The following is a 25,757-nucleotide window of genomic DNA, read 5'->3' on the forward strand; positions in this document are numbered from 1 at the left end:
AGATATTATTTGCAAATGTTCGTTTGTGTTGCGTTGTTTTGTATTCTATCGTATTCTTTTATACCTGACATTGCCTTTTATTTTATGGAATTTAGACTTCTTTGTAAATTTTAAATATTTTTATAGTGCAACATTACCCTTTTTTAATGCTGTAAAATAAATTTTTGTTAATAGCAATTATATCAATAATACAATTTTATACAAGATAGTGTTTAATCAATGGAATTAAAACAAATATAATCCAATTTAATATAACAACTTTACAGAAGAAACACATTATTATTCAAATAAGTCTCAAAAGACAGTTAAATCAAATTTTCATAATTTAATCGTTTGCCTCCCTTTTTTCTATGTAATTTTCAATGCCATCTATGTAAACAAAATCATCCTCACTGCTGCTTGTATCACTCTGTCTTCCCGAAGGACATTGAGCCACTAGAGATATATCGACATCCGCATACACTGTCCTGTCATCCAAACCAATTATTCTTACTGGGTCTTGTGAAGCTGATGGTTCAAACATGACGTCAGCATAATTCAGTCGGCTTTCCTTAAAAACAAAACAAATTGACGTTAAATACGAAAGTATCAGCCATAGTGGTGATTGCACACATAAAGTATTTTTTCTGTAGTTAAATCGATAAAAACTACAATGTTGAATCTCTCAAGGTTAGTTCATGCTTTGAACTTCCGTAAATGATGTGAAAATAGTACTGACTTTCTAATTATTCACCAAATGGAAAAGAAAACTCTCTGAAATGAATATCATTATCTGGATTTAAGGCATAACATCATAACTTTATGTTGAAATAAAGAAAAATTCAAATATGAATTCAAGTTATACTGAACACAAATTAAAATTATTTAAAACCCAATTGTTCAGAGAACAATTTTAGGTCTTTCCACATCAATTTTCTAAGTTATTAATAAGAAGCTACTTCCGGTTTACTCAAAGTAACTATTGGCGTCCAATGATAGGTTTGTGCATGCTGATTAAAAAAAAATGTTTTCTATATACTTTTGTCTAAAATAAGGTAAATAATTTGCTAATTCCGGTTTAGAAAATGTCACTTCCGGTCTTCTTTAATAGCTTTATTCACACAGATTCCAAAAATATATGGTTTTTATATATTTTTGCCTTAAAAAAAGAAGATAATTTGCAACTTCCGGTTTAGAAAATGTCACTTCCGGTCTCATATGATAGCTGTATATACACTGATTCCAAAAATATATGGTTTCTATATACTTTAAAAAAGAAGATGTGGTATGATTGCCAATGAGACAACTCTTTACAAGAGACCAAATGACACCGAAACTAACAACTATAGGTCACTGTACGGCAAATCCCGTACATCATAGTCAGCTATGAAAGGTCCCGAATTGACAAATGTAAAACAATTCAAACGAGAAAACTAACGGCCTAATTTATGTTAAAAAAAATGAACGAAAAACAAATATGTAACACAGCAACAAACGATAACCACTGAATTACAGGGTCCTGACTTCGGACAGGCACATACACACAGAATGTGGCTGGGTTAAACATGTTAGTGGGATTTCAACCCTCCCCCTAACCTGGGACAGTGGTGTAACAGTACAACATAAGAACGAACTATAAAAATCAGTTGAAAAAGGCTGAACTCAGATGGATACAAATAGAAATTCATCTAACAAAAACACAGAGTGGACGTGGGAGGGTACTTGTACATCCCAACAACAAAAAGACACTAAGTACAGATCTGAGAGTACTCGCAGTTACTGACATCTAGTTTAACGCCAATAACAACTCATAAAAAAAATCATGCATCTAAGACTAAATTATCAGTCAGTACACATCCAACATCCAATGGATTTAGTGTAAAGACGACATAAACAGTCAAAGAAAAACATGACCTTGTTCAATGCCAAGATACAGGTATAGACATATTGTAGATCCATGAAAGTGTATATGTATATAACAATAATATTTAGTTTGCTTTTAATTCACTGATAACAAAATCAATATTAATACCAATAAAAACCATATTCAAAGATCTAATTGCAGTGTTGAATTGGTAACCTTTTAGAATAAGTTTATTTAAAGGATTGAGAAGTTTACCAGGATCGTTTCTAAATTTCACGGCACGGTAAACTGCCTATAATAAGGGAGATAATTAGCTACTTCCGGTTTATTGAAGGTCACATCCGGTCTCAAATGAAAGGTTTATAAATGCCTTTTTAATAAATATATGGTGTCTATGTACTTTTCCATGAAAAAAGTGAAAAAATGGCTACTTTCGGTTTACTCCAGGTCACTTCCTGTTGATATTTTTAAGGTCATATGTCACCCAACATTTTGCAAAAGACCCAATGGCCTTATAATGAACCAAGTTGAAGTAATATTCAATTAACCTTATATTAAAGCATTGCAGGGGCAAGACCTCCTTTAAGATGCCATTAGATTGTTTCAGACCAAATGTATCATATCTTTATCACAATAAAGCAAATATTTTGCACTAGTTCTTTTATATATATCTTTAAAAGTGTCAGAGGAAATGCCGATGCAAGCAAAAGACAAAATTGAGAACATGGCCTTGATCTTTGACTTTGACCTCATTTTCTTAGTTAGGACCCAAGAGACTCAAATAAAAAGACTCTAGGTTTATACGGCTAACGGTTTATGAGTTACAAAAACATAACGACAAATGTTTGGTGAAGGTAGATAACTCCTATAAGATTTCACCGGATGGCTTCGATCCAAATCGGCCAAAAATTTCTGAGGATGTAACGAACAATTTAGAAAAAGAATTTTGTCGATATCTTTTCTAATACAAAGGAGATGCTAACACAAGATAAACAGTGAATAGTGAGATAACTCTTACACAGAAAATTGTTCGGCTAAAAAGGGTCAAATTTAAAAGCGCACAAACTGTACGATACTGTATATAAAATATCTAAGCGATATATTGCGAAACAAATATTTGACGCTAGACCAAACTTTGGCGGAAGAAAAACAAAAAATAATTAAAAACCAATTGTTCAAAGAACAATTGAAGGTCTTTCAACATCAATTTTCTAAATAATTGATAAGAAGCTACTTCTTGTTTACTAAAAGTTACTATTGGCGTCCAATTATAGGTTTATTCATACTGATTCAATAAATATATGGTTCTATATACTTTTGCCTGAAATGAGGGAGATAAGTGCCAACTTCCGGTTTAGAAAATGTCACTTCCAGTCTCATGTGATAGCTTTATTTACACTGATTCCAAAAATATATGGTTTATATATACTTTTGCCTGTAAAAAGGGAAATCATTTGCTACTTCCGGTTTAGAAAATATCATTTCCGGTCTCATATGATAGCTTTATTCACACTGATTCCAAAAATATATAGTTTCTATATACTTATGCCTGTAATAAGGGAGATAATATGCTACTTCCGGTTTATAAAATGTCACTTCCGGTCTGGAATGATAGGTTTATGTATGCCCATTTGAAAAATATATGGTTTCTAGGTATTTTTCCATAATATAAGTGCAAACACGACTACTTCCGGTTCACTCAAGGTCACTTCCGGTTGATATTTTTCAAGGTCACATGTCACTTAACATTTTCTAAAAGACCTTATTGCTTAATCATATACCAATCTGAAGTAATAATCAATTTACCTTAAAATAAAACATTTTAAGGGCAATAACTCCTATAAGATGTCACTGGATTGTTTCAGACCAAATGTATCATATCTTTATTACAATACAAGAAACATTTTGCACTAGTTCTTTTATATATAACGTTAAAAATATCAGAGAAAATGAAAAAACAAGCAAAAGACAAAATTCAGAACATGACCTTGACCTCATTTTCTAAGTTAGGCCCCAAGGACCTCAAATATAAAGACTATAGGTTCATACGGCTTACGGTTTATGAGTAACAGAAACATAAAACGACAAATTTTTTTGATAAAGGTAGAAAACTCCTATAAAATTTCACTGGATCGCTTCGATCTAAAACAACAAAACATTCCTGATGATGTAACGAACAAATATGAAAAAGAATTTTGTCGTTATCTTTTTTGGTTATGGAGGAGATACACTCACAAGAAAAACAGTGTTTGAGGAGATAACTCTTACAATAAAAAAGTCTTCGCCTTAAGGAGATAAGTTTAAAAATCGCAATAACTGTTCGAAATAATATTCAAAATATCTAAGCGACATCTTGCAAAACAACTTTATATATACCGCCAGAAAAGTTTTTGGCGGAAGAAGAAAAAAAAAATAATAATAATAATAATAATAATTAAAAACCAATTGTTCAAAGAACAATTGAAGGTCTTTCCACATCAATTTTCTAAATAATTGATAGGAAGCTACTTCTGGTTTCATCAAAGTTATTAATAGCGTCAAAGTATAATTTTTTCATACTGATTCAATAAAAAAATGGTTTCTATATACTTTTGCCTGAAATAAGGAAGATAATTGCTAACTTCCGGTTTAGAAAATGTCACTTCCGGTCTCATATGATAGCTTTATTCACACTGATTCCAAAAATACATAGTTTGTATATACTTATGCCTGTAATAAGGAAGATAATATGCTACTTCCGGTTTATAAAATGTCACTTGCGGTCTCAAATGACAGATTAACATATGATCATTCAAAAAATATATGGTTTCTAGGTACTTTTCCATGAAATAAGTGCAAAAAATACTACTTCCGGTTCACTACAGGTCACTTCCGGTTTACTTTTTCAAGGTCATATGTCAACCAACAGTGGCTTTATCATGTACCAAGTTGGAGTAATAATCAATTAACCTTAAATTGAATCATTTCAGGGACAATTACTCCTATAAGATATCATTGGATTGTTTCAGACCAAATGTATCATATCTTAATCACAATTAAGCAGACATTTTGCACTAGTTCTTTAATTTGTAATTTGAAAAGTGACAGAGGAGATCAAATAACAAGGAAAAGTCAAAATTTAGAATATTACCTTGACCTTTGACCTTGGCCTCAATTTCATTTAAATGAACCAAGAAACTCAAATCAATATACCTTAGGTCTCTATCACTTACCATTCATGCTATACATTTATATATCCCGTATGTCAAATACAGAAGGGGAAATAACTCTCATATGGAGTTTACGTATCGCTTCGGTCAAAATTGGACAAAACATCCTGAGGATATAACGAGCAATTTGGTAAAATAAATTTGTCGCTTTCTTTTACGGTTACGGAGGAAATGCACATACAAGGAAAACAGTGTTCGGGGAGATAACTCCTACAAAGAAAAGTATTCGGTTAAGCAGGGTCAATTTCAAAGGCGCATAAACTGTTCGATATCATATACGAAACATCTAAGCGACATCTTGCGAAACAAAAATTTATTGCAAGAACAAAATTTGGCGGAAGAAAAAAAAAATATAATCAGAAGAAAACCAATAGGTCTTTCCACAGAAAAGTGGAAAGACCTAATAATAATCAGAACAAATACAATAGGTCTTTCCACAGAAAATTGGAAAGACCTAATTAAAAACCAATTGTTCAGAGAACAAGTGAAGGTCTTTCCCCTTAAATTTTCAAAATAATTGATACGAAACTACTTCAATTCTGGGTTACTTAAAGTAAATTTTGGCGTACAATTATAGGTTTCTTCATAATGATTCAATAAATATATGGTTTCTATATACTTTTGCCTGCAATAAGGGAGATAATTGCCGAGTACCGGTTAAGAAAATATCACTTCCGGTCTCAAATAATAGCTGTACTTACAATGATTCCACAAATATATGTTTTTTATATACTAATGCTTCTATAAAGGGAGATAATTGGCTACTTCCAGCTTAGAAAATGTCACTTCCAGTCTGAAATGATAGCTTTATTCACACTGATTCCAAAAATATATAGTTTGTATATACTTATTCCTGTAAAAAGGAAATAATTTGCTACTTCCGGTTTATAGAAAGTCACTTCCGGTCTCAAATGATAGGTTTATGCTTGCTTATTTGAAAAATATATGGTTTCTAGGTACTATTCCATAAAATAAGTGCAAACATTTTACTGTGTGTATTGCTATACGTTTCTTTATTCTACATTGGTTAGAGGTATAGGGGAGGGTTGAGATCTCACAAAACATGTTTAACCCCGCCGCATTTTTGCGCCTGTTCCAAGTCAGGAGCCTCTGGCCTTTGTAAGTCTTGTATGTATTATAAATTTTAGTTCCTTTATATGTTTTGGAGTTTAGTTTGACGTCCATTTTCACGAACCCGTACACAATTTTATTTAGGGGCCAGCTGAGGACCACCTCCGGGTGCGGGATTTTCTTGCTGCGTTGAAGACCCATTGGTGGCCTTCGGCTGTTATCTGCTCTTTGGTCGGGTTGTTATCTCTTTGACATATTCCCCATTTCCATTCTCAATTTTATGACTACTTCCGATTCACTTAAGGTCACTACCGGTTGATATTTTTCCAAGGTCACATGTCACTAAACATTTTGTAAAAGATCTTATGGGTTTATCATGTACCAATCTGAAGTAATAATCAATTTAACTTAAAATAAAACATTTCAGGGGCAATAACTCCTATAAGAAATCAGAAATGTTTAAAAATAGAAAGGGAACTGATGTCAATATATAAAAACAATTCACCAAAATTTCATGAAATTGTTCAAAGCATTTTTGAATCATATCTTCATCACAATAAAGTAAACATTTTCCACTAGTTCTTTTATATATAACTTTAAAAGTATCAGAGAAATTGCAAAATCAAGCACAAGACACAATTCAGAACATGACCTTGACCTTTGACCTTGACCTCATTTTCTAAGTTAGGACCCAAGGACCTAAAATAAGAACACTATAGGTTTATACGACTTACGGTTTACGAGTTACAAAAACAAAACGACACATCTATTTGATAACGGCAGATAACTCCTATAAATTTTAACCGAATCACTTGGATCCAAATCAGCCAAAAAGGATGTAACGAACAAATATGAAAAAGAATTTTGTCGTTATATTTTTTGGTTACAGAGGAGATACACTAACGAGAAAAACAGTGTTTAGGGAAACAACTTTATACCGCAAGAAAAGGGTTTGACGGAAGAAGAAAAAAAAATAATAATCAGAAGAAATGAAATAGGTCTTTCCACAGAAAAGTGGAAAGACCTAATAATAATGATAATCAGAACAAAATCAAAAGGTCTTTCCACAGAAAAGTGGACAGACCTAATAAATGTTTGGATATTTGAAAAACATCTACGTACAAACAGATGTCGTTATATTAATAGTAATGTGAGTGTTACTATTATTCCAATATGAATTTCCTCAATATTGCATTACACCTGCCTTAATAACTTTTTTTGAAATAAATTAATACGTACCATAGATTGTTCAATTATGCCATTCGAGTATGCTATAGTTCCAGTGTCTTAAAGAAACATAATTACATATATAGCAATTATAAATTTAAAAAGGTTATTGCTGAATTGCATTTTCTTCTTTCAATGCAAACTTTGTATGACTAAAACATAAATTCAAAGTAAATGAACACTTTAGAAATTAATTTCGCCCGAATCGCCTGTCTTGATTTACTTCATTGGAAATGTACAAACATTTCAAAGACTATAGGAGTTGGAACCTTAGTTTCTTAATTGTCTCTAAAGTTATTAACGTAGCATTTACATGAAAAAAAATATGATATAAATTATATCTGTAACAAAGCACTGACTACTAACCTGCCTCGGGGTCTACTCATTGCCAACAAATGCAAATAAGACTTTATTAATAAGTAGTAAATTTAGATCATAATTATTTATCAATTGTTTTGAGAAACAAAATAATTTATGTCCAACTTCAAATTGAATATTGTTTTGAAAAAAAACTTAAACTAAATTTAAAAAATATACTCGAAGTCCATTTATTTCAAAACTAAAGACATATTATCAATTTCGGCTTCAAACAATTACTTTCCTGTTACATGTAATAAAAGGCTGACCAAGGCAACTTGTTGGAAACTCCCTCAGGCAAAGTTGACCTTAGATGAAATTGGTTATTCTATCAGGTTCTTTTTAGTAACATAGCTCTTAATGTTTCTGCCTATTTATACATCCTTTGCTTTAAAAATTTCTGTTTACAGCTTTACTGTTAAAGTTTAGTTTGGCAATTAAAACATGTTAAAAGTGGACGCACTAAATTATTCAGTGCCAAGTAAAACTGATGTTACACAAGAGGCTCTAAGGGGCATGAGTAGCTCAACTAAGTCTACGTGCATCTTCAACAATGGCCACTCTCCAACCTTGTTGACTAATATATAAATCATGACTAAAATATCTTTTTGGTGATCTTGTATTGCTCATTGTTTTTCTGGTAAAACAAATTCGTCATTTAAGGAGTATAACTCCTATAACTGACAATTTTATTCATGTTGACCTATTTTTAGGTCGTGTCTTGTTTGTCATTTTTGCTATTAAAGTTTCTACTAGATAACAAGCAAAAACGCCAAAAAATGTCATTTAAAGGCAAGAAGAAGTCGACTGACGATTTCGGGCATTTGACTTTTTGCGGATCTTGTCTTTTTGTCTTGTTGATTTTTTTTCTATACAAAAAAATATCCACCTATTATAGTTTTACGATAATAGACAAACACGCAAAAATTAGTAAAAATCGTGAATAAAGGTATATTGATCAAATAAGGAGTCAACAGATGATTTCGACTATGTTTCCTAATTTGTAGAGCTTGTCTTGATTATTGTATTTGCTATTTAAAGTTTCTCTCCATCTATGATAGTTTCAAAATAATAGGCAACACCATAGAAATTGTCACAATCACTCCAATATTTCTCGACTGAAAATTTTTGCTGTGTTGAAATGTTTGAAGATATTGTTTCGCTGAACATGTTTGCGTTTAAAAGTTTTTATCTATGTGTTAGAATAGTTAAGAAAATTGGATAACAAATGAAAAATCGTCATTAAGGAACAAGAACTTAAATAGTGAATCGACAGATGATTTCAGCTCTGTTGAGTTATTTGTAGAGTTTGTCTTTCCGATCATTGTTTTCTACTGGAAGTTTCTGTTTGCTTTTGTATTTTCAAGATAATAAGCCAAAACGATAACATAATTACTAAAATTCATCATTTCAAACCTAAAATCCAATGAGAAGTCGTCTGACATTTTTGATGTAAATAGACAGTAGGTAGATCTAAACATTCTGAACAATTTTGTAACTGTCAGATTTTCACTCTCTAAAGCGTTTTTCAAAACAATAGACACAATTTGCATTTTACCCCCTTTGTTCTATCTTAAACCATACGTGTATCGGACAAGTTGATTAAAACAAAATATCTAAACGATGAGCTCGGTCAAGTTTGGTTTAATTTGACCGAGTAGTTTCAGAGGAGAAGATTTTTGTAAAAGTTTAGTGATGACAATATTGGACAACGGACGCAAAGTGATGAGAAAAGCTCACAATCTATGTCAAAAATATGACTTTTTAAAAGAAGCAAAAGATACAAAAGAGATCATCAACTAATAAGTCGAAAATGAATTGACAATGCCATGGCAAAAAAAGATTAACGATCGAAAGACAAACAACAGTATGCCAAAACCAACATAGAAAAATAAAGACGGAACAACACGTACTTGACCAAAATACCGGGGATGATCTCAGGTGCTCCGGAAGGGTGGGCAGGTCCTGCTCCACATGTGGTACCCGTGCTTGTGTTTAATTCTTTTTGCCAAACATTCCCCTTCAATTAAGAATTGATAGTGAATACATAGGAACGCGGGATCAAAGGTAAACATATATTATGATGTTCGTGTTAAGAATTATGAAATAACTTGATTATAAGTGTCGAAAGAGTAAAACATATGAATATCAAGTTAACACCTAAAGCAATCTTGTTTATTAGCCGGTCAGCTTTTGCATATAGTAAAAAGCAATGTTTATGATCGTATAAGTAACATATTTGACTACTGATTTGTGATATGATATCAGATACTGTTTTCATATTAACTTGGAAAAGGAAAACTGGTAAAAGACCAGTTTACCCATGATCAGTTTATCTACCATATGTCCTGAAAAAAAACTTATTTTCACATTTGTTCAAGTCTTCAGGTAGGAGAAAACTGATATACCATGTTTTTGTATTTGATAATGAAATTAGGTTAGACGATAGACTCTTTATCAATCACTAGATATGATTCATCAATGTATTTTGACAAGAGTAACACGATGATTGTCAATGGTGGAGCAGGAACGGAAATTGATATATTGGTATTTATGCTATGCCGTATTAAATCAAATTTATGACGATGTCAAAAATTGTCTGCAGATATTAATGCTGAAATCTGGAAAATTAATTTTGTTTAAAAAAATTGTTTTAGTGGAAAAAACAAACATTATGAAAGAGACCTTTTTAACACAAAATTTCCGAACAATGAAAAGAACTAGAACACATTATTGCAGTCCTGTGCCCTATATGAAGAGCGGGAAAAAATGTGGATAAAGCGTGAAACATAATTTTGTGCTTTGATTTCATAGAAGGTTGATGTACAGGTAATTATTTATAACGTTTCCAAACCAAATCAGTCAGTACAGATTCAATGGATTTTGTTTCACAAGACGACATAAACATAAGTATCGGCAGGATGTAGGACCGTAAGTGTTAATAACTGTTTGAATACATATGTAGTCATATTCTAATTTATTAAAAAATAAATCAATATGGGTACTTATTGAAATAATATTCAAAACTTAAATTACAGTGCTTAATCGTGTAAATTGATAATCTTTTAGAATAAGTCAATTCTATGGATCGGTTACATTCATCGTGGCAGAATTTACGGGCTCTATCAACAACATCAGCGTAAAAAATGGGTATGTGTTAGACCAAGCGAAATTATATTTCCAGCTACAGCCAAACTTTCAAACCAAATCTTTGCATATATGAACAAATTAAGTAGAGGTTTTACGTAATTTTTGTTAGCAAAACCACTGACTTTATAATCATTTACCAGTAAGGTTTATTGAATTCTTCACTACAAACACGGGCATAGCGAACGAATTTTAATATATAAACACTGTAAAATGGTACCAAAAGAGCATCATTTTCCACAAAACAAAAACAACAATAGGAAACGACAGATCATCCCGTTAGACGTAAATTTTAGTGCAGAGCAGAGTTCCCTTGTGAAATTGAAATAAATACAAGGGAAGAACAGTTGTTGATGATTATATTTGATTTTTTTAAGTATGTCCCCTTAGGTAAATGTCGTCAGATAATTTAGGGAACTCTCGAATAAATGTCGTCAAGGTAACGTCAATTGTTGTTGAATTTATCTATTAAACAGAATCTAAAAGGGTCTTTACTGAGTTTTAATCTATACTGTGATTCATAAAATTACAATTACAAGAACTAGTCTACTGTCAAAAGGGGGCCAATTTATAAAGAAACTTTTCACTTTGTTTTCTTATTTTGACATTGGTATTATTAACTGGTAATCGATTATCAAATCACACTGTAAGAAAACGTCGAGACTATAGATCATGTCTTTAAATATCTTTAGTTTCTTTCAGAGGTCCTTATGTAAAATCCATAAATGAAAACGAACGCACGGTTTGAAAATTACTATACTCGAAATATCTAACTATTATGGTGCGACCTTAATAAATGATACCTGAAACCGTGCCATTGCTACTTGTGTTATCTGGTAGCAACGTACTGACAGGTGATGGCATCATACTGTTCTGGTCTTGCTGGACTGAATGATACATGACATTTTCTACGGGTTCGGCGAGTCCTTAAATATATTGAAATAACATAAATAAATATACATGTTCATCTCAAATAATATGTCATTTGTATAAAACATCTGTTGCACAACTCTCAATTTTGGATTTAAATGCAATTTTCTTTAGAAAGACAGAATTTTGTATATGTTTCTTATCATCAATTTGATTTAATAAGACAATCTTCGTTTGATTGTGTACTATAACCTTTTATGGCTCTTTGAGTCATAGCAGCTTGCAGAATGGTGACTATATTTTATTACATTAGTTTGTTGTGGAATAAGTATGTGGTAAGCACGTACAAGTTAGCATTTCGAAGATAGTTGTAGGAACAGGAACTTTTAATCCTGTTCATCATCCTGTTACTACATGTACTAAGAAACTCCCAATATCAGTACAGTGTTGGAAAATATATAAGTTATTTATACGAGCTTTAGAAACAGTGAGAAAAGTAAGGCTCGCAGATATTTTCTCTTCTTTTATAGCATTTATAGCAAGTGCAAATAGATTGTTTGTATTCCTAGACTGTACAAATATCGTGTTTATTCTTCAACATAACATTGAGCTAAAACGTATAATTATTTTACTACCAACGGTTAAATTATTTTGTTTTTAATGAAATGAACACGACTTAAAAGTACTATAATACGTATTACGCTTTTGTTATCCGTACACCTGTATTTGTATAGTAGAAAGGTCGATTGCAGGATTATTGATGATTACAAGTAACAATGATGCTATCAGTCATATTCGAGGCTAGTCTTACTCGGGGAAAGGAGGAGAAAACGGTGGCGTCCATAGGGATGAATGGGAAAATATTTACAACAAATCTAACAAATATCTACTATTATTTTTATTTTTATTAAAGTGAAGTATTTGTTTTCCGATTTCGGATACTTTGTTGGTTTAAATTTAATTTCTTTATAGAATAATTTATCTCTTTCTGTCTTTTAGATATTTTTATCTATATGTTGGTAAGAAATTATAACATAAAATTGTAAAGGATGTCTCTCATGGGGTTTCTGTAAAAGTGTAATGTCGACTGTAAAAGGTAAGTCCATTTATCAGTAAAATAGATAATTTAAAAAGAAAATCAAACTGTTTTTCTGTCGATGCTATTTTGAACTTGATTTTGAAGATACAAACATTTTCGTAAAATGCCATAAGGAACTAGTATGCAAAAATAATTGATATGAAACAAACTTTTACCCCAGACTGAATATAGTTATGAATTGCAAAACATTGAGTCCATTTTTCAGTGAAATACAGAAAAATGAAGAAAAATAACATTAATGGTACCAATTTTTCAGCTACAGATTCGCATTTTGATATTCAATGTCTTTTCGGTGCTGCTCTAGGCCAAAATGTTCGAAAGCCCAAAACTTATTTTAAAACATGAAAAGCTTGTCAACCAAAAAGTACAAAAAATATAGAGAAATCCCATAAAGCTTTGACAAAATAAGAGATATCTAAAGAAAACTTTAACCGCAGACTGAACATGAATATTGATGTCGCTGACGTCAACACTGACAATGACGAAATCTATGTGTGTTATTTCGTTTTTCCGCAACATAAATTGTGTAGGCTCGACGATAATATAGACACACTTTTCTTCTAAATTTACATGTAACCCACCTTCAACATTTTCTTCATTTTCGTCAATATTTCTGAAATTATAGAAAAAACAACGTTTCGAAATTATTCTGTATGTATTGTGTTTTCTGGATAAAGCGCTAACTTAACTGTAAATAATTAGTCATTGGAATAAGGTTGCTTAAATCCTTTGGACCCTTTTGGATACTTGTCTCATTAACAATCATACCACATACATGTATCCCTATTTCATATTACATACTAATTGCATGCTTCTTTTTGTTTATATGTTGTTCCAGAAGGGATGGGTTCACTTAAACATTACTTCACCATTGTTTCTTCTATTACGAAGATAACAAAAGTTGATTCAGAGAAGAGAGAAAGAGTTTTTGCTTTTTTCAAGTTTGAAATCAGTTACTAAAAGCTCATTAAATTGAAAGCAAAGACCAGTCTACAAATATGAAAACATCTTTATACTTGAAAATTCAGTACTATTATGTTTATTATTTATGTTTATAGCATGAACAGATCTATATGCATATACGTAAAATTTTGAAATGCGCTGATAAAAATGAGGAAATCGTTAAATTATTTAGTTTAATAACCCAAAAACTCATACGCCGATGCATGTGTACTTTATAGGTCAATACAGTCAATAACACTCCTGCACAACTTGAATCGATTTCTCTATTTGAATAGAGATAACGTTTCAACTATAGTAAATTTTTTGATATTCAATAGTTTTTCAGGTTGGCCTTAGTCATAAAATATAAAAACCCATATATTCACTAGAAAAAAATCCTTTTTACTTTTCCGCGCTGTTGTTCTTTTGTACATCTCATCGTCAGCTGGTTGCCAATGCGGCTATTTCATTAGTAATCTGACTAATGTTAACTCGTTCCACACCGTGCCAATGATCTCCTTATAAATTGAACTGAAGGCTCGACAAGATGTGTCTATGATGCTTGAATCAAAGCTAGGAAAGTAAGAAGCTGTTTTTTCTTGCAAAATATCACTTAGTTATCAAGTCAACAAGTTCGTTGCCTTTCCTGTTATTCACTGCCATTGTTCCTGTCATTCAATGACGTCATATACAATGCCTACGAAGTCCAGTGTTTTCTGACATTGATATGGATAGGTTAACTCGAAAGGCTTTTGGCAAAAACTGTGAGAAGATATTGAAAAATTAGCACAATTAGCTAATTGAAAAACTCTTTTCAAGGTATCATCTTTTTGAAAGATTTAAACTCGAGCATACATATTTCAAAGGACGAGAACTCATGACCGATCGAAGAAAAGGCACATCTGACATACAGAGACGGCTGTTTTTTTTCAAAATTAAGCTGACCGTATACAAAACTTTTAACCACTACGACAGACATTTTTGCAGCAAAACCTCACTGTTGAATGAATTGGAAGTCAGGTCACTTCTAACTTGAACAAAAATTCAGTTAATTTCGAGTCTGACACTCGAAAACGAAGTTATATAATACACGCATTATCTTTGTTTAACAAGAATGTACCTGAATAAGCGAAATAGTGACTTTTTATACAGACATTACATTGTTCTGTCAAACGATATATGAACACAAACGGAAGACAGCATAGGTAAAGACTAAAAATGTTATATGGTAATTGGAGCTCAACAAGAAGTTGTCTTTTATATTTTAGATGTCGGTCCTGAATTTGGATGGGTTAAGTTGTTTTTCTTTAAACCAATCACGAGGAGATAATTACTTCAATTGAAGAAATTCTAGAAGAAAACTAATGTTTTAATGTAGTTATCAAACTTTTTAAATACCGTGATAAAAAATCATCAATCTGGTAAACGTGCTAAGACAGTACGATTCGTTTGGGCACACGTTTGTCAGTAAAATATGGAATACTCTATATGAACATACCATATTTTATTGACGGAAGCACCTTTTATACTTAAAACAGTTTGAACAATTACAATGATAAAGTTCAACTGCTCAATAAAATGATAAAGCCATTGTCATGATGATAGAGATGGTTGCCATCAATGTCGTTACGGCGAATTGTTTTACGTAACATAATACTTTTAGGCTGGGTACAATTAACTGAGGATACATTCCACTTGACATTCAGTTCGAGATCTATCTATACTAAGTATTGCAGTTCTTTTTACTAAATTAGTATGATAAAAACACAAATACAGAACAATGATAATGTGTCTTATTGAAACAATGCCTCACCAACAAATAATAGTTTTAAAGTTAATGTGATCACCACTTCCTGGTAAACTATTTTAAATCAAAAGTTTGACAGTTGCCGTGTTGACTATTGAATTAGCTCTTCCTTTATGATCTCCTTCCGTTCAGTATTTCCGTCAATCGTCACTAACACATTCAAATTCATTTGAGAAGACAAATGATTAATATGTATGTTAGTCTTGCCATGCAAAAAATGCCATTTAAATTACTAGAAAATCATCACTGTACCTGTTGCCGGTCCTTTTCTTCATTTTCACTATAACAAAAAATTTGACGGTTACAGTTTACGCGGAAAATAGAAACGAAATATAATATCATTTGCGATTATGTGCATGTATAGGATATTGTGTTATCAAAAAGATATCATATTCCATCCTTATATAAACATGATAAAAAACTTAAATATGCTACAAGTACTTTTATACTTTTGAGAAAAAATAATGTCAAAAATGTTTTAAACAAATGTACGACATTTTCAGTAGCATCTAAATCATTAGTTCCTGTATTTTCAACATAATTCATGTGATGCCATTTCTTCCAGGATTAATTATAAATGCCACACAATTTTTGTTTTGATTATTTAGGATTGATAAAGAACAGATATATTTGTTTTAGCCATAAATCATTTGAAAATAATATCCGAATATTTCTTCAATAAAATAATAATACAATTGTGCAGCTGTTTAAACATTTTAAACTCGGGAGTTTTTGAGTTTGATAATGTTGTAAGCTCACCTGACCCGGAAGGTCAAGTTAGATTTTCTTACCACTTGGCGTATGTCGTCTGTCGTCGTCGTCCGTCTTCCGTCGTCTGTCGTCCGTCCCGTTGTTAATTCATTTATTTTTAAAACAATCTTGTAATTTCCCTTGAAATTGCTAAGCCAGAACAATTTTGATAGGTGAAAAATATCTGTTTACATCGTCCCAGGAATTAAATATAATGACATTGTACAAGTGTTACTATTTTGAAGCTGATTCACATCTGCATGTAGCTTTTGTAAGTGGACGATTTTATGAACAATTTTATGCTCGTTATAACTTATATATATATAATATATGATTTGGCACAAGGCAGGATAAATATGAATATTTTACAACACGATATGCAGAAAAATAATTGTGTACAAAATTGAAAATAGATTTTCGCAAGGTCAGATAAACAAACAGACACACAGACTGAATAGGGCCGACATTCCACGGATCGCTGGAAAGGGTATATTCCCCTTTCACATTCGTGGTCGGCAAACAAATACTATTATCAACCTTTCTTGTTCATATTTTCTGTGCAAACTCAAGACAATTTCCAGGAAAGTCCAGCATTTTTAAATGCAACACTCAAAATAACCATGACGATGTACACAATTGAAGATAAACTACAACCAAATCATGTTCTAACTTGTACTTGATGTATTGAACATAAATGGGAGGTTCATGAATAAACATGATAATCTTGCTCAGAAACTTAGATGAGTAATTTCATTAGAAAACATAGTTTAAACTCGAAAAAAAAAGACCGATTCACGAAAATACACACAGATACCAACCGGACACTTAAACTATTATAAACAAACCTCACGATTTATATATATTGAGGGTCCAAAGCGTTTTTCTGGATAAAGGCGACATCAACATTATCAATCTAAGAAGGAAATATAAGTAACAGGAAAATAAAAAAAAAGAGGAACAGTGTACACCAGTGATACCAACCGCATAGTAAACAGCCGTTTTCAACAGTCCACATACATTAATATGTCAGCAATGAGTAGCTGATTAGAGAAGTGTTCAAGAAGTCTAATACAAAAAAGGTTCACCTAACTTACAACTTTTCTATGAATTCTCGTACTCGAAATAAAAGCACAGTTTTTAGACAAAACCGTTAACACTAAAATGTTGCAAGCATGCCCTTTTATGGAGTTAATATCTCTTTTTCATTTTCATTTTTTCAACTAGTTGTTATATGATACAAGTTACCAATGAACTATGTTCACTACTGCATCATTATTAGTAAAATACTTTCCTTATTTGTAATCAATTCTGAAAAGGATTAAACAGTTTTGTACATTTGCATATGATTATATGGCACAACATACGGTTTTTCACATGACAAGCTCTTAATCGCTCGAGTGTAGAAAAAAACCGAATAGGTTTACATAGACTGCCATAGATATTCGGATTCCTTAAATTACAAAAAGAATTGAATATAACTTATCAAGATATTGTGGGATTAAATTGTGTTCTTCATATCATTATTATCTAACTTGTAATATGGCTCAACTTAATAAGAATATGTACATAAAAATGTAAACAGGGAAAGCACTTACCTCTATAAACAAAACATAATAGACAACTTAAGCTTTTGATAAATATTATAGAGACCAGTCAAAACGTACACCGACGATATGAAATCATGCATTCTTACATCGTTATATCAGCAATTGTATTTCGGACTAGCTTTGATAAAGTAGCGTCATAAAAAGTACTGGTATTTCACATTTTTGTAATGCACTGGTTATATTTATACAGAATTACAGGTGTAATGTTTATATAAATAAGGAGATTTGGTATGACTACCAATGAGACAACTCTCCACTAAAGTTCAAATAAAGTGGATGTTAAAAATTATAGGCAACAGTACGGCCTTCAACAACGAGAAAAACCCATACCGTATAGTCGCGATCGGCTATAAAAGGCCCCGACATGAAAAATATGAAACAATTAAATTGAGAAAACTGACGGCTTAATTTATAACAAAACAATTTACGAAAAAACAAATATGACAGACCTGAACCAACGACAACCACTGAACTACCAGCTCCTTACTTTGGACAGACAGGCACATAACGAATGTGGCGGGTTAAACATGTTTGTGAGTGCTCAACCCTCATCTAACCTGGGACAGTGCTTAATCTTGTTTCAATCTATAAATAGGTGAAATCCCTTTCGTTTGATTGACTTCAAGGTGGATGATTGGACAAAAAAGTGTACAATAGTCAACACATATACTTTAGATTCATTATTCATTTGTGGGGTATTAAGTGTCGTGAATTCGCTTGGAAAAAGGTTAACCACAAAAACATTTGTTCAACGGTATACAAATTTTCTATAGGCTTGTATGAAGACTTTGGTAAAACTACGAAATCAAATATCCATTTTTCATTTCAATCCACGAAAATTAGTACCCGCGAAAATAAATGAATCCATAGTATCTGGCACAATGTATGAACAAAGATTATGTTATAACCTTTGTCAATATATCTGCTTAACCACATTGATAGATATGAGGACGAAAGTAGTTCTTTTTATTAATATGATTACACTTAGGAAAGGGTGGTGAAATACAACTTTTTATCATGCCGACATAATCATGCTACATATATAAATCTATATACGTGTGTGTTTACAACAAATGTAATAAAAGGTTTTGAATTGTTTTAATATATTAGTCGCTGTTGTGAATGTTTTCAATAAATGAAAATATTACGAGTATCATAGAAGTCATTGTAAACACAGACCTAACCAAATAAGGAATATACTCCTTAGAAAAAGGATCCAAGTATTATCAACATAAAAAATAGATATATATTTTTCAATCCAGTTTTTAATAGTTAAAATCAGAAAAACAAATGTATCTAATGACAACTTCTGCAACCATTATGCCTTCCACAAAGTCAAGTAAAATTCAATATAATGACTTACCTAACATTGCATTAACAAATTTTTTTGTAAAACTTACCTATTATGATCAGAATGATAGCAAAACATACGACAATAGAAACTAAGACTATTGTAACTGTTGGCTTTCCATTGTTCCATTTCCTATCTGTCTCTTTGTTGTCTGTACAGTAAAGAACAAATTTGAAACACGATTACAAATTTCGTAAATGCAATTCTTTATTTCAAAATCATTTGACAATGTTTTGTGAAATCAGATACCGATTTCATTCTGCAGGACACTTTTTCTGGAGAAGATTTGATTTCAAACATCATTTACCAAGAGTTTGACAAACCGAAAAGTAAACAAAAATATAAGAGACAAAAAAATAAAAATAACCTAATATAAAATCCGAATTATCTTTATAGACTACATTTAAAAAAATGAATATCTGAGTCTCATCCCTGGAAAAATAATGCAAGGAACTATCCTTGTTTTTTTTAGGACAGTACTGTACTGTTCTGTACTGATTCTAAATTCTTTACATGATAATTTCATGCAAATAATTTTCCTTAATTAATTTTAACCTACTTGTCTGTTAACTGTTGGACGTTAAACTTATTACTTTCAAATGATCAGATGCAACTGGTATTATTCTTGCTTTTATAAAACTAATTAATACAGATGGGACCAATTTCACTAATTAGGGGCCATTTATGAAAACAAAACATTCCACCATTAAAACTATTGACATTATAACAGCTTCATTGGTGTAACTTGAGACTGAAACAACATAATTTAGTATTCCTGGTATGTAAGATGAGTATAATAATTCGATACAAAATCTTATACTTATATTATTTAGACGCTTTAACACTAAAAATGTTCTAACCTACATTCGTTTGTTAATATTATACATGTTTTAAAAATCGTGTTCTTTTTTGTATGAAGACATTTAATAAGTTAATGGAATGTAAACGATGTGTCCTTTATAAATCTTGTAAGTACTTACTGGATGAAATTAGATCTACGATAAAGCTTTGACTTCCAAATTTATTACATACAGTAATATTATACATATGAAAATGGCTTGGTGTCAACTTGGTAAAATGAAATGCAACTTCAAGTCCATTCACTGACACGTTTACTCCATGAAAAACATCCTTTACTTTCACGGAGTCAATTGTTATCCTTGAAGGATCTTTAGGTTCCAATATACCATGTACCTTACTTATCTCATTGCAAATTAAATCAGAATAACTCAAAACATTCAGTTTGATAATAGTTTGCTGTCCTGTTAAGCCGTACTGCGTCGGACTGTTCTCCTGCACGATTACTGGAGGACCTAGAATAAAGCAGTATTTAGAGTATAATTATTACTACAAATTTAATCAACAGCTGAAGTTAAGGAAGTCTATCTCAACTATCTGAACAGTGAGGATTTTACAATAGCGAGTGCCTGCTAGTGTTATATTGACTAAATTGCGTCATTCAATGCAAATTTGGATATTATTTTGTCATACATACGTCTTATGCGTTAAAACGATATCAGCCTAATCAATGATCAGTTTGATGTAAACAAAAATGCCTGTAGAAGATCAATGGTGGTTTTTAAATGGGTGTGTTTACAATTCTAATAATAAAGACACCTGCACATGATCCTTTTGTAGACAATATATCGCCAGTTCGGTCAACTTGTTATTCTAAGTTTTGAAAGCATAGGCAATAGACGTTTACCGATTATCAGATCTCATAAATAGACTCACAAGACAAATCAATGTACAAAAACTTTGAGAAAATTGCACTGACTCTAAAAGCTACGAGACCAGGACTTCGACAGGATAAGCGTTCCCTGTTATGCATGCACCGGCCGCCATGCAATTTCACACTTAGTCAAACTGTCACTATCGGAAATAGGACATACTCGGTAAAATTACTGATTAAAGGATTACATGTATTCCGGTGTCTTAAGATCTAAAATTGTGGAAACATTTCGTATCGGTCAGCAAATTTCGTGATGAGAACCGTAAATGTAAATGTGTATGTTCTATGAAGCGTTACAAATTAGGGTTACCTTCCGAAACAAAATACCCTTTCCCTGCATGTTCATAATTACTGTTTACATCTGGAATACCATTTGTAACTCTACATATATAAATTCCACTGTCTTGATACCTATTTAACTTCGATTCGCTACTTGGAAGAATGAGTATTCCTGTGCTTGAGGAATCTAAATATCGTATGTGTTCATTATATTCAGATCGATGTTCCCACGGACTATACGTGTACTTTGTCGGTATTCCGTCTGCTATACACTGCATGTTCCTTTTCCGTGTATCGATAGTTACGTTCTTATATTCTAACTTAACATTTGGTGGATCTGTAAGCAAACAAAAAAAAAATATTCCAAGCAATGATAAGAAAGTATACATTTTACGTATGTATTTTTTATCGTTGCTACTTTTTATATGAGTATACACTACGTTTATTTATTTGATCAGAAGTTAAATATTTTTCATAATTCTTTACTTCGAAATATAGCAGTTTCTTATCTATAACAGGAGTTTATTACTGTTCTCTCCTATAACTATAGTGACCATGATGAATCAATATCTGTACAGTTTTGATTTGCAGGATACATAAGATCGCAATGTTTGTAGAACTAGGAAGATGCATACATTTCAATTTCACGGTTAACATTTTTCAACTCGTTTATTTTTTTTTAGTCTTTTTAATTCTCATTGCAATGCTGAAGAAAGTTTAAAGCGTATCTTTACATTTTTATGTAAAATGTTCCATCGGAAAATAAGAATCATAGATTGTCCGTAACAAACAACAATGAAAAGGTCACATTGGGTGTTAACAAATCTTTCAAAATTAGTACGCTCTTAGCACATTGCAAATGGTGGCCCGAGAACACAGTTATTTCGTAGTGCATTTCTTTTAGACAATAAATGAAAATTAAAAAAATCCCACCTGCGCTTTCTCAATAATATTTTTACAGTGTGTTGTACCCCTTTTGGGACAAATTATAGAAAACTTCATCAGCTCATTTTCAAAATATTGACATTTTTATGTTAAGGGGGTCAGGAAATCTTTTGACAGCTTCCGAAAAACTAATGTTTGACCTTTTTCAGCTGGACCAAATCACTACTTTACTTTAAAATTCATGACTCAAATTTTTTTAAAGTGTAATTTCGTCCCCCTACTTGCTATTTGAGGCATAAAACATGAAGAAATAAATTTGAAAGGGGTATAAAAATATCTGCAAGTAACGCACTGGTTACACTAAGGACTATATTTGTGGACAACGAAAATCAAAGGACGATAACTGTGTTCCTGGCACGATAACTGTGTTCCTGGACCTAATAGGATAGAAATACTTAACCAATCTTAATAAAACTTAGTATGACCAAAGCCTAATGAATTGTAAGACTGCTGACAAAGTTTCATGGCAATAATATATATATTATAGACAATATGATAAATTCTATATTCAACTTTGCGTGTTAAATTTTTACGCCAAAAATAGAAAAATTTCAACTATCACCATTTGGGGCTTTAAAAATCAAAATTTGGCAAAAAAATTCCTGTAAATGCCTTAATAGTTAACATATCATGTATTTTAAGCAATAGAATAGTCATTTGATGTATCAGATTTATCACAATTACTCAAAAGTCAAATTTAAATGAGCCTGTGCCTGAAAATGGAGGTTTATCAATGAAGGGGAACCTTACATGAAGATGTAATATTTTCCAGCAATTTTAAATTTGTGAAGTTTTTTGGTTATAAATAATCCTTACATATGTATTTAATGTACTTAAAATAAAATGGAAAGAAAAATTACAAATAGCATATCATATGAGTATAAAATGGTCTTAGGCCAAGTAAGACTGAAAATAATTTAGGATCAATTTAAGCCGTAGCACATATTTACATTCAAAAATGCATACTGAAGCTATGAGAAATAAAAAAATTGTTTCTTTTCTTTCATTTCTACACTCAGGTTACATAATAAAAGAAATCTGAGTACAAAAGGACTCTTGCATTCAACTTTTTTTGCAGACAGTATGGTCTGATACAAAGATTTTTCACTTTGTAGTGAAAAACTTGCATGCGATTTTAATCACAACAGGCATATATTTGAACCACTTGCTATCCTACAGAAGAAAAAAAGATAGTATGTGAAATGAAACAGGTACAAAAGACATTGTAAAGTGCTTTCTATACAGACTTAGTGAAATCTTTATTATGGACTTCAACTTTTATGTACCAAGCTCCTCATATTTAACTTGCTCCAAACAGCTCGTTAGACTAGGACCATTCATACAACACATTTTGCACATTTTGTCTGAGATAATCTACTTTTCTGTAGATTCAGAGTTCACAAATGAATTATAAAACTTGATTAAAGCCTAGAAACACAAATATTGACACATGAAAATATGTCAGATAGAAAGTCAAAATGGCACTTATGCATCAAATTTGAAAAAGCTTTGTAATGCTTATTTTGACCATATAATGCCAAAATGTGTCATTTTTACAGAATTTCTATCAAATAAAAGTTTAAATCCTTTAGTTTCATGCTACTTAACAAATTGACACCATTAAATCATTCAGGGAAGTTGCCAAATTACAGATTCTATATTTACTGCTTTCATCTCTTAGGTTCGAGAACACAGTTATTTCGTAGAGCATTTCTTTTAGACAATAAATGAAAATTTGAAAAATCCCACCTGCATCAGCTCATTTTCAAAATATTGACATTTTTATGTTAAGGGGGTCAGGAAATCTTTTGACAGCTTCCGAAATGCTAATTTTTGACCTTTTTCAGCTGGACCAAATTCAGACTTTACTTTAAAATTCATGACCCAAATTTTTTTATAGTGTAATTTCGTCCCCCTACTTGCTATTTGAGGCATAAAACATGAAAAAATAAATTTGGAAGGGGTATAAAAAATATCTGCAAGTAACGCACTGTCTACACTAGGGACTATATTTGTGGACAACGAAAATCAAAGGACGATAACTGTGTTCCCGGACCTGGTATAAGGTGATTTCGCATTAGTTTAAAACACATTGATTTAGTGTCTTATACAGGAAAAGGTTTTATAAAACGAGATAATTTTGCATTCCGTTGCATTATACGTTGCACTACTTGTTCCCACAATTACAGTGTGTATTTTCATGAGTTGCACTAAAATGAATTGATGCCATCCACTCAATATGAAAACTTGTAAAAAGATAAAAGTGATCAATGGTTTTATTTTGATTCTTACATTTTACTATAACTGTTGAAGTTGTCGATCCTTCGCCAATTTGATTTTTTGCTGTACACGTATAAGTTCCGTTGTTATTTCTGGTTATATTTGAAATTACTAAGCAAGATGAAGTTATATTAAAGCTACTAATTAGTCTGTTATAACCTCTTGACCACCAAATTGCATCTGGTGCTGGATTGCTATCAACATAACTGCATAAGGATATAGTTCTTCCTTCGTTCACTTCGTTTACATTATTTTTTATTGTAACATTCGGTTTATCTGTTGAAAATCAATAAATTATGTTATTATTCTGCCAATTCATTTCACACGAAACAAAATATACATTGCATAGAAAGGATAAAAATATTAAAGTCATATGATGCTTCAAATTTTGCAATTAGATAGGTTTTGTAAAATGTTTCTATCCCATGAGGTCAAGTCTTCACAAATGTACTGCTATTGCATTATTGTATTCTCGTACTCTATTTGGCCAACATCTTTTACGTATGTAGTGACCTTAACCATGACATATGTCGTTGAAATTCGGCCGTATAGAATAATGACGTTTTACTAATATACATGTATATATATATATATATATATATATATAACAAAATGAAATATCGGTTACATACAGTTATGAAACAATTTGAATTTTGTTTCAATAGATTCAAAGTAATCATGCATTCATTTTGAACTAACCACTGTTTTCCAGGGAATATTAATAAAAAAAAAATCATACACATTACAACATACACCGATGGTGATAGACAACATTCAAGACATTCAGCCAGATTATAAGTAAAAACGTTCTGACCTTAAAAAAAAAATTAAATAAAAAAAACCTTCAGACCAACTGACATGTCTGTTTCAAAGAATTCCATGTCAGTCGTGGAATAGAAACATTTTACAAAACCTATCTAATTGCACAATTTGACATGTTAACTTGTCAGACAGGCTTCCTTATCCCTTGAACAGTCATTGGAAAACTACAAGAAAATTGGGAATGGCTTAAATAAAAAAAAAACTGTCTTTAGATTTCCAGAGCTTTATCACATGTCCTAGTCTTTTAACGTTTCAAACAACAAAAATGGACTGTGACTTAACGCTCTAAGATATTGCTTTTTTTTTTTCACATTTTTCAATTAATGTCATTGAATAGTTGCTTTTGTTTTTATTTTATTTCAGAACTTGTCAAGCATCAGTGGTAAATTTCAGGGTAATTTCTAAGGCTTGCAGATACA

At 31.5% G+C, this 25,757-nt stretch overlaps 1 protein-coding gene across 1 annotated transcript; it reads right to left on the reverse strand.

Annotated features, from left to right (window-relative positions):
- Positions 1-30: 30 nt before the first annotated feature.
- LOC127717864 (uncharacterized) lies at positions 31-24,786 on the reverse strand. Its single transcript, XM_052223726.1, has 9 exons — positions 24,529-24,786; positions 21,323-21,628; positions 20,261-20,593; positions 19,330-19,431; positions 15,825-15,852; positions 13,405-13,436; positions 11,658-11,780; positions 7,363-7,409; positions 31-550 (listed from the first exon to the last, which is right to left on the reverse strand). Exons 2-9 carry the CDS (start codon positions 21,567-21,569, stop codon positions 326-328), a joined length of 1,137 nt encoding a protein of 378 aa, XP_052079686.1. The 5' UTR covers positions 21,570-21,628; positions 24,529-24,786; the 3' UTR covers positions 31-325.
- Between the last annotated feature and the right edge of the window lie 971 nt (positions 24,787-25,757).

The sequence above is a fragment of the Mytilus californianus genome, unplaced genomic scaffold (assembly GCF_021869535.1).
Source record: "Mytilus californianus isolate M0D057914Y unplaced genomic scaffold, xbMytCali1.0.p SCAF_10, whole genome shotgun sequence".
Classification (NCBI taxonomy): Eukaryota; Metazoa; Mollusca; class Bivalvia; order Mytilida; family Mytilidae; genus Mytilus; species Mytilus californianus.